The following is an 11027-nucleotide window of genomic DNA, read 5'->3' as shown; positions in this document are numbered from 1 at the left end:
TAACCGCTGATTGGCTATCACGCTGTCCCTCTAAATGCCGACTCTCGAGCCAGTGCTAGCATTGGCTGAGCCGGCTTCGGCGTCAACCTACTCTTCTTTTCTAGAGCCGCGCGGAAGGCCACGCCTTCTCATTGTTCTTTCGCATTGCTTATTGGACGGTGATCTGTCCATCTAATCCGGATTTTGGAAGCGGTGCTGGGATTGGGTGAGGCGGTTGAGCACGTAGGCGGACGCTGGGTCGCAGAACAGGAGTGGATCCGGAGCCCAGAAAGGAAAATGGCGTACACGCAAGGAACAAAGAAGAAAGTGTGCTATTATTATGATGGTAAGAGGCGCTAGAAGGGCACATAGTGAATGAGGGGGGCATCGCTATGGTGGGAGAGTGGTGGATGCGAAAACGGTGCAAGGATCCGACGTGGACAGCAAGGGCTAGCGGGGTCGGGTGTAGGAGTGGGGCACACGATCCTGGGCACTGGGCATGATTCGGGTCACCTCAGTCCCCTAGTTTTAGTTACTCTGCCAGCCAGTGGTCATGGGCACGCAGAGGGATGGAGTGCCTGCCGCGCCTCCGGCCTGCACCCCGGCGGAGGACTCCCTTATTACAGCACATGACAGGATGGGGGACTTTATTAAAAATGAATGGAGGGGGGGCAGATGCTCATGATAACCAATCGGATCTCTGTTTTTATTTTCCACGGAGTGTCTAGAAATTGAGCGCCTGAAGCTGATTGGGTGCTGCCCCACTCTGGCTAGTTCTGATACATCTTCACCAGGACATTTTGTTGCAGCTGTAGAAGTAAATTATCCCCAACAAACAGCCAAACCAATTCTCAGTAATAATAATGTTCTGACCCCTAACTCTGAATTCCTTAGATGAAAAGAGCCCCGAAAACTAACCCTCTGCTATGGCTGGCTGCAGATCGGCCAGCTTTTCGGTCACAATTGTTAGGAACTCTGACATTGAGTACAGTACAGAAGACCTTTTGGTAAGGCAGGAACCTATGATTATGTGAGTTTCTATCAGAGGAGAAGTGTTCGGTCTGAGAAATGCCGCCATCAAACAGCGAGAGTTACCCGGACTGAACTGATTGTTGACAGTCCGTTCTTATCTGATTATGGGGCTATTGTACTGTACTCGCATCATTTTGTGAGTACTGTACAATGGATCTGCAATCACATATGACCTGACCGTCATAAATCACAATTATGTGGTCAGTTCGGGTCGTAGGAGCCGTGGTGTTTCATGGGCAGACCAGGATTATGTGAATCTGCCCTTAAAGGGATTCGGTCACCTCTTTTTAACCTATAGAGATACGGACATGCACGGTTAGATCGGTGCTAGCTTGTCCGCAATATACCTGTCCTATAGGGCTGTGTGCTTTTATTGTGTTTAAAAAATGATTTTATATATATATATATATATATATGCCTGGTAAGGTGCCGAAGGGGCTGTACAAACCGTTCTGGAGTCCTTCCATGCGAAGGAGCACAGCACTGCCTGTATCCACGAATCTCCTCCTTGCTCACAAAGTCAGATCGCCGTAACCTTGCGATGCGCGAGCTAACGCATGCGCAGTGCCGACATAGTGTTCTTTCCCTGTGCTGGCATCAGCCTCAGGGAAGGAACTGTGCGAGCTCGCGCATGGCGAGGTTACGGCGATCTGACTTCGTTAGCAAGGAGGTGATTTGTGGATACAGGCGGTGCTGGGCTCCTTCACAGGGGGGCATGGCTGGGCTCCAGAACGGTTAGTACAGCCCCTTGGGCACCTTACCAGGGTCATTTTAAAAATGATTATATAGATATGTAAACACAATAAAAGCACACAGCCCTATAGGACCGGTATATTGCGGACATGTTAGCGGCGATCTAGCCGTGCATGTCCGCATCTCTATAGGGTAAAAAGAGGTAACAGAATCCCTACTGATGTCACACACATTGTAGGCTGGAAACTCAGGAGAGGCACCCTGGTGCTTACTGTAAAGTGGGAATAGGAGGATCTAGAGAAGCTAGTGCCCGATGAACAGCTGCCGCTAAGCATCATGGGGTTGGTGGGAAATGAGTGCCAGAAGCAGCTGAACCTGGACGTTCTGGGCCCAGCTGATAAAATGGAAAGAGGATGGACAAACTGAACAAATGAGGTATTAGGAGCAATTCTGTATGGGATATGGGGTAGGATGAGGTGATTTTGAAAAATGGAGTTAGGGTATCAGAAAACCCCAAACTTGGCTGCAAATGATTTGCGTACTCCTTTACAAATAACGACCTCCCATTGAAATGAACAGCCCTTCCCCCTGTACAATGGGCGCAGCTGTGTAGTTTCGGCACTGGAACTTCTGCTGCTCGGCGGGGTTTTAGACCACCACTGATTGATGGCTTTGTAAATGAGTGAACAGCTCCTATAAGGGGTTACACGTCCCTCCTTGGCGCAGTGCTAGCTTTTAGCCACCAGGCTGCGAACTGCAGTTCTGCCTCCCATTGAACACAATGAGAGGCAGACCTCATGCGGCTGCCACTGGAGTTTTGGGCGCAGTGTCCTTGACAAAATTCCAGGTACAAAATCCACCCTGTGACTTTTCTCAGGCAGCTAAGACTCTTTGCCAAGCTTAACCTAGGGCAGTGACATCGCAGTCATCAGTCGCATGGCCTAAGCCCAGCTCGGTCCCATTCAAGTGAGCGCGATACCAAGCACAACCACTATAGGGTGGATGGCGCTGTGCATGGTGAGCTACGAGGAGGTCCTCAAACAGCTGATCTGCGGGGGTGCCAGCAGTCGCCGATCACATAATCATGACCTATTCTAGGCATAGGACATCAATATAAAAGATCCACACTGCACCAGAAAGACAAAGGTTGACACCTAGTGACAAAAAATATAACGACAGCGACTATAAGATGCTTAGATCCGAAGTAAAGCAGTGTAAACACATGATCGTGACATAGGAGAGCAATAGCAAGGCTCAAAGGGTAAGTAAAGATACACAGTGGGATACCTGCTACCAGGTGCAAAGCGTTTCATCCCCAGTCATCTCTCCTAGCCCCGACTATCAAAAAGAAGAGGTGGGAGCTAGCGGAGGAACAATGTCCTTTAAATATATGCCCAGTAAATGGAAGTAGATATGAAATAGAGCAAAAATGATGGTCATAATCTTGAAGGGGTTTCGGACCCTACTAGAATTGTAGTTGTGGCCCCAAATATGTTCTTGTATCTTGGTGGGTATTTTAACTTGGCAATAACGATCAAAGTGGGGAATTTATCATCATGGGTGTATTTGAAGTTAAGATTGGAGATGCCATGCTAACCTATGCCAAATTTATGAACGTGGGGCAAGGTTTTTATAAATTCGCCACATGTGCCATGTTGCACTTATTTCAGTGACCGTATGCTTGGAGGTGGTGTGGAGTTACAACTGGCTGTAACATTTTAAAAACTCAAATTTTCTCAGGCCTTGTTCACACTTTATTTGAATCAGACATGTGCTGTCCATGGTTTGATATATTTTTTAATGGATCACGGGAGCCTGCAATACTTTGGTCCATGATGTGGACCAAACGCGCTCATTGAAGTCTGTGGAAAAAAATACTATCACAGCACGGATGGCATCCATGTTCTGTCAGTGGCTTTTGTGGACCACTGATAGGAGCTATTCAGGAGATGACTTTTCAGCTGAGCAGTGTCGGCGGAATACGGAGTGCAGAAAGCGGGCATACGGACCAAATGCGGATTCTCCACGAATTAATCGTGGATGGCTTTTCCATGTACATCAAGTAGACACAGAAATGTGAACGATGCCTAAACGTGATTTAAAGGGAATGTGTCATGCTATTTATTTTTATTTTTTTGTTCACTTGTCTGGAAACATGAAAAATGTAATTGTATATCTTCTAATTGTATAAACCCCTGTCTCTGGTGGCTGCCAGAGGGCACTAAGCCCCTACTACAGGATGAAGGCTAGAGTCTGCCCTATTTCTAACCACAACATGCAGATCGTGGGCCCATTAAAGCCAGTGGGTCTTCATTATGATGCAGGGTGCACACAGTTGGTGTCCCTATTTTGCGTATCTGCTGTTTTTCGGCCCGCAAAATAGACACAGCCTTGTGGATGCACACTGGAAACTTTTTCCAGAAATAGTCAAAGAATGTTGACTTGGCCCCCACATTTCCCAGATCTCCATCTGATTTAACGCCTGTGCCTTGTGCTGGAAGTGCAGTGTGAGGCAGATGGGGAGGAGGGGTAGTTTACAGATTGGAAATGGGAGGCATCTGGAGCCCAGAACGATCTGTACACAGATTGTACTTACCCCGCTTCCCAGCACCCGCATCACTTCTGATGCCCACACGGCCGCCTCTTAATCGCATGGATCAAAACATTCAGCAATATCAGGCTGTGACGGAGACAAGCCTTCCTAGCACCACGGGAGATGGGGAGGAGGCCGTGTGGGCATCAGAAGCGCCATCGGTGCTGGGGAGACAAGGTAAGTACAACTGGGGATTACAGGGGCATATACGTATATAGTCTGTGTGCGGTCAGGAACTGGTTAATGTGCCCAGGGGTTTCCATAGGGCACATGGATTGTATGCCAGGTGTTTCATTGCAGCATGTGTTTATTACCTAGTGATAGACTTCTGTAGTATCCATTAGAAAAGACATTGTGGTACGGACAAGATGCATTTATGGCTGGTTCACATGTGCATTGGAGACTCTTTTCGGGGCCTCCATTGCAGATTCCGTTGAAGACCAGACATGCAGTACTTTTGTCCAGGAAAAAGAACGGAAACTGAATGGACTCCAATGGAGTCTGCTCGGCTGTGTGCATTGTCCGGCACTTATTTTTGTTGTTCTGCTCCTCTAATGGACTAGGACTGTAAACACACATGCCTAGTTGGGTTCCTTATGAGCTTACAATCTACCAGGTATCGGTCTACCTGAGAGAACTTTTTTCTTCCTAAGCTGCCCTTCAAAAAGTGAGACCTAGATGCAGACTTTTTGGTATAGGCATAAAATACATTTGGGCTCATTTATTAAGACCGGCGTCTTAGAAGCCGGTCTCAATACCCCTTGCACCTAAGTTATGTAGAGGCGCAGGCCGCTACATATCTTGGATGCATCCACCGCTGGCATAGATTTAGAATGTTTTCTACGCCTAAAACAGGTGTAGAAAATAATAAATGAGACGGACTGGCTGGCCTGCCCCTTTTTTTAGTCCTGGTGTAAAAAACAAATCTGCAACAGGTATATGCCAAAAATTGGCGTATATTTTATAACCAATGACCCCTGTTTCTAAAAGATGTTGTGAGCACCGATTAAGGTTTTAACCATGGGGCAATACTCTTCCGAAGCAATCGGTGAGCGAGAAGTTTAGGAAGTTGTGATTATTCTGGTTCCACGTGTGTATCCGAATTCTCTCTACCCCTGTTCGTCCATAGAAGTCCCCTTCCTCAGATGCTGGGCTCCATAGAACCTCCTGATGTCCAGTGCATGTAAACTCATTTATTTGTATTCAGTAGTAGTATAATGTTTAGATTACAGAAAATACTTACTTTAGCCTTATTTTTACCTGTGTTTATAATAATGTGTTATCCATTAACGTGAGCTTTGTGTTATTTTCATAGGGGACGTTGGCAACTATTACTATGGGCAGGGACATCCCATGAAACCTCACAGAATCCGTATGACGCACAATCTGCTTTTGAACTATGGACTGTACCGCAAGATGGAAATCTATGTAAGATCTTGGTATAAATGATGAGGGGTTGAGGTGATGATATGCACATAACCAGGGATCAATTCGGGATATCAGGATAATGAGTCTTCTGTGTCTGTGCGCCTGCTTCTGTTTGTGACGGTGCTATACATTGTGTGCATTGCATATTCAAAAAGATAGGTCCTGAATAGGGATGAGCCAATTGATTTGTTCATCAAATAAAGTTCTTAAGCGGTCCTCACTACTGAAGAAACTCCCCCTGCCGCTTGATACAGTGACATAGTTCAGCTGAAATGAAAAAAAAAAGACACATTTTTTTAAAATATATAAATTCACCTTTCTGACAGGAGTGTTCATTTAAAGAGCCAGGACAGGAAGTAGGATACATGGCGTGTCCTCCACATCCTAAAAAATGCATATAATATTCAGTTAGGAGCACATGCTTAAATATTTGTAAGAAAGTGTTCTTTTAAATCTGGCATTGTACCACCTGTATTCAAAGGGATATATTTGGTCTGACGACTAAGGCTGGTTTAACACGGGCGTGACTGATTAGGTCCGGATGCGCTCAGTGAAACTCGCACTATTTTGCAAGTTCAGTCAGTTTTGTCTGTGATTGCGTTTAGTTCTGTTTTTTCCGCGCAGGTGAAATGCGTTTGATGCGTTTTTCACACGCGTGATAAAAAACGTAATGTTTAGAAACAACATCTCTTAGCAACCATCAGTGAAAAATGCATAGCACTTGCTTGCGGATGCAATGCGTTTTTCACACAGCCCCATTCACTTCTATGGGGTTAGGGCTGCGTGTAAAACGCAGAATTTAGAACATGCTGCGATTTTTGACGCAACGCAGAACTGATGCGTGAAAAACAACGCTCATGTACACAGACCTATTGAAATGAATGGGTCAGGATTCAGTGCGTGGAAAACTCGCTTGTGTGAAAGGGACCTTAGGCTGAGTTCACACGGGTGCAATGCGTGAGGTGAACGCATTGCACCCGCACTGAATCCGGACCCATTCATTTCTATGGGGCTGTGCACATGAGCTGTGATTTTCACGCATCACTTATGCGTTGCGTGAAAATCGCAGCATGCTCTATATTGTTCGTTGATCACGCAACGCAGGCCCCATAGAAGTGAATGGGCTGAGTGTAACTGAATTACAGGATCGCGCTTGAGTCCGCACGATAGACGGTGTGAAAGGGGCCCAAGTTTACTTTTGTATAGGTATTGAATTACCTAGTACTTGCAGCATTTTCTTTCCTCCCCCAGACATTTCAGTGGTGCGGCTAAAACAGCGTTGCTAGGTGTCCTCCGTCTCCTATCTTCTATATACAGAAGACGGAGGACGTAGTAGTGGGCAGTCCCAAACGCTGCGTGTGCGCTCCCGTCGGAACGGGATGGAGCAGATATTTGCGATAAAAAAAAAATGCCATCAACTACTCGGGAGGAAGAGGGTGTGTTTAAGTCTGGAGAAAGCCGATTGGTTGGGGCGAGGCTGCGCGATCCTGAGATGAGCCAAATGAATTCTGGGTAGTTAGGCAGGAAGGTCTTAGCCTCAGGGTAAGGGCATCAGCGGCCATCTTGAGAAGATAGTCAGAAAGAAGTCTTGTGAGGAGCGGTTGCTATGGATGGAATCTGATTAAACAAGTGGTTTGTGAACACAATAATTAGTGATTATGGATTATCACCACAGCAGCAACAGCATGTATGAAAATTTTATTTTGAGTGAAAATATGACAGTTATCCTTTAAAGGGCTTTTTCACTCTTGGGTCGGACCTGCAGCGGTAATCATACTTGCCTAATCCCCACTGCTGTGTTCCAGCTCCATTATGGCTCTGGAGGTCTCCCTGTCTCAGCATCCTTTTTGATACGGGTCACGTGACCACTGCAACCAATCGTTGACATGTGACCTGCCACATAGGTGACTGCTGCGGCAGTGTTTTAAGCATGGCCACTGCCGCTCCATTCAGCTCTATAGGTTTGAAGAAGATAGCCGAGTTGTACTTTGCTAGTAAGTGACGTATCTTCAGGATAGGCAACAACCTTCACCCCCACAATGAGATGTTCGGTTGTAGCTGAGGCACCAAGCTCTGTGTGCTACACAATTGATGGAACTGTGTAGTTCCAGCACCAACTTCCACCCCCAGAGCTACACTTGACTGAACAGCTAGTGAGTGAAAGCTGGACATCCCCTTAAAGAACTGTCATTATTTAGGTGCCTTATAACATCAATATACAGTGGATGAGAAGCAAGCAAATGGTTATAAAATAAAATATGGCTTGTGTGGGGGTAACTTTATAAAAGTTTACCTGCTTGTGAGAAAAAATGTGACCTGTCAGGAAGCAAAAAAGGAGCAATACTCACCCCTCCTTTCCCCAGCGATCGAGAGCAGCAAACGTGCCACAATTTATTTTTCTGTTTTTGTCTCACAAGCAGGATTACCCCCTTTAAAGTGTAACTGCCGTTTCATTTTTTATACCCTAATGGTATTGTACACCCTGCTGTGCTTTTAAAATGTAATCATTTTCAGATTTACTTGATAACTCCCACAAATGCATGCTACTTTCCTATTCTGCAGCCATGTCCTCTGTTAGGGTCCATTCAGACGTCTGTAGAATGGGTCCGTATCCGTTCGGCATAATTGCCCATTAATTTTTAATGGGGCTGTAAAAGATGCGGACAGCACACAGTGTGCTGTCCGCATCTGCACTTCCGGTCCGTGGCTCCGCAAAGAAATAGAGCATGTCCTGTTCTTGTCCGCAGCTGCGGACAAGACTAGGAATCCTCTATTAAGTGCCGACGATGTGCGGCGTCAGTGTTTTGCGGACCTCAAAACAATACGGATGTCTGAATGGACCCTTATAAACCTGAGACTGGGAGGAGGAGCACAGCCCTGAGTGTCTGGGCTCGGGCATAAAGTGGAGGGCTGCTTTAGATGGTATGTCCTTAATGGTAGCAGCTAGAAACATGCAACTGATCTTGTTTGAAAGTTGACAGAGGAGAAATCACTGTTAGAAATTGACTCGGGAATAATGGCTTTCAGCTGCATTCACTGCATCCGGATTGCTCCGTACAGTATTAGAACAGTTTTATGCAAATCGGCTTCAGATGTTTCATCTGAAGTCGATTCGCTCATCCCTAGATACTCACTGCTCTGGGGTAGTGGAGGAGGTTATCTACATTCTGATTGGTCTTGTCTATGTCTGGTTTGCTGTATGTGAGAGGATACACACTGCTCTGGGGTAGTGGGGGAGTTTATCTGCATTCTGATTGGTCCTGCTAGTTCATGTGCAGAGATCAACGGGTTATGGGAAGTGAAGGAAATACAGGATGTCCTCAAGGATAGGACAAAGATCACCGCAGAAAGTTCAGCAGAGGCCATCTTAGGAAGATGCTGAAATAGAGGCACAGAGAAATAGGGTTGCTAAGGGCTGAATACAGACATCAGAAATGTAATATCTCCCCTTCAGCATCACATATGGTAGGAATGTCATCTTTGGTAGTGAAATGGCAGTTACACTTTAAAGGGATTCTGTCACCAAGTTTTAGGCTATAGAGCTGCGGACATGCACGGCTAGATCGCCGCTAGCATGTCCGCAATATATGTGTCCTATAGGGCTGTGTGCTTTTATTGTGTTTAAAAAAGGATTTTAGAGATGTGTAAATTAGGCCTCTTTCACACTTGCGTTGTCCGGATCCGGCGCGTACTCCACTTGCCGGAATTACACGCCGGATCCGGAAAAACGCAAGTGTACTGAAAGCATTTGAAGACGGATCCGTCTTCAAAATGCTTTCAGTGTTACTATGGCACCCAGGACGCTATTAAAGTCCTGGTTGCCATAGTAGGAGCGGGGAGCGGTATACTTACCATCCGTGCGCCTCCCGGGGCGCTCCAGAATGACGTCAGAGCGCCCCATGCGCATGGATGATGTGCCATGCGATCACGTGATCCATGCGCTTGGGGCGCCCTGACGTCACTCTGGAGCGCCCCGGGAGCCGCACGGATGGTAAGTATGCTGCTCCCCGCTACACTTTACCATGGCTGCCAGGACTTTAGCGTCCCGGCAGCCATGGTAACCACTCTAAAAAAGCTAAACGTCGGATCCGGCAATGCGCCGAAACGACGTTTAGCTTAAGTCCGGATCAATGCCTTTCAATGGGCATTCATTCCGGATCCGGCCTTGAGGCAAGTCTTCAGTTTTTTTGGCCGGAGCAAAAAGCGCAGCATGCTGCGGTATTTTCTCTGGCCAAAAAACGTTCCGTTCCGGAACTGAAGACATCCTGATGCATCCTGAACGGATTTCACTCTATTCAGAATGCATTAGGATAATCCTGATCAGGATTCTTCCGGCATAGAGCCCCGACGACGGAACTCTATGCCGGAAGACAATAACGCAGGTGTGAAAGAGCCCTTAGTCTTGTAGGTGTCCAAGGGGCTGCACTAACCTTCCTGGTGTCCAGCCACGCCCCCCTGTGAAGGAGCCCAGCACCGCCTATGTCCTCCGAATCTCCTCCTTTCATCAACGATACATTGCCATAATCTCCTGATGCGCGAGCGCCGGTATAGTATTCCTTCCCTGTGCTGGCATCAGCCTCAGGAAAAGAACTGCGCATGCGCGAGCTCGCGGCAATCTATCGTTGATGAAAGGAGGAGATTTGGAAGACATAGGCGGTGCTGGGCTCCTTCACAGGCGGGCATGGCTGGGCACCAGGAAGGTTCGTATAGCCCCTTGGACACCTACAAGACTAATTTACATATCTCTAAAATCCTTTTCCCCAAAACTTGGTGACAGAATCCCTTTAAGTGTGTGGCTCGTTGACAGTAAATTGCTAACATGGATTGTGCTGACTTTTTTATTTTTTCCTTTCATCAGAGACCTCACAAAGCTAATGCGGAAGAGATGACAAAATATCACAGCGACGATTACATCAAATTTCTTCGCTCTATTAGGCCAGATAACATGTCAGAATACAGCAAGCAGATGCAGAGGTGTAAGTACTTATCCTAAAGGGGTTTTTCGGTGATAATTTTAATCTCTGAGATCCCCCTTCTTGTGGCAATATAGCCACTTCTCAAGCGCTGTTCTCTGCAGCGCTGGTTCGGTCTTCCTGCCTCTGTTTTCAAACAGCAGCTGTGACGTGCCTGGATACGGCACATGACTGCTGCAGCCAATCACTGTCCTCAGTGGTCTACAGCTCAGGACAGTGATTGGCTGCTGTGGTCACATGTCATATTTAGGGACATCAGTGCTGTGGTGGGTGGGAGTTCCAGACAGTCACTGGAGAAACTGTTTTGTTTTTTCTATCTTAGTCTTTGT

At 46.7% G+C, this 11027-nt stretch overlaps 1 protein-coding gene across 1 annotated transcript in view; it reads left to right on the top strand.

Annotated features, from left to right (window-relative positions):
- Positions 1-201: 201 nt before the first annotated feature.
- Positions 202-11027, top strand: part of HDAC1 (histone deacetylase 1) — a 34161-nt gene continuing 23335 nt past the window's right edge. The window contains exons 1-3 of the mRNA XM_044286500.1: positions 202-325; positions 5613-5725; positions 10584-10701. Coding sequence (XP_044142435.1) covers positions 277-325; positions 5613-5725; positions 10584-10701 — 280 coding nt within the window. The 5' untranslated portion in view covers positions 202-276. The remainder of the gene's footprint in view (positions 326-5612; positions 5726-10583; positions 10702-11027) is intronic.

Source organism: Bufo gargarizans, chromosome 3, assembly GCF_014858855.1.
Source record: "Bufo gargarizans isolate SCDJY-AF-19 chromosome 3, ASM1485885v1, whole genome shotgun sequence".
Classification (NCBI taxonomy): domain Eukaryota; kingdom Metazoa; phylum Chordata; class Amphibia; order Anura; family Bufonidae; genus Bufo; species Bufo gargarizans.
This window is presented reverse-complemented; position numbering and strand designations above follow the sequence as displayed.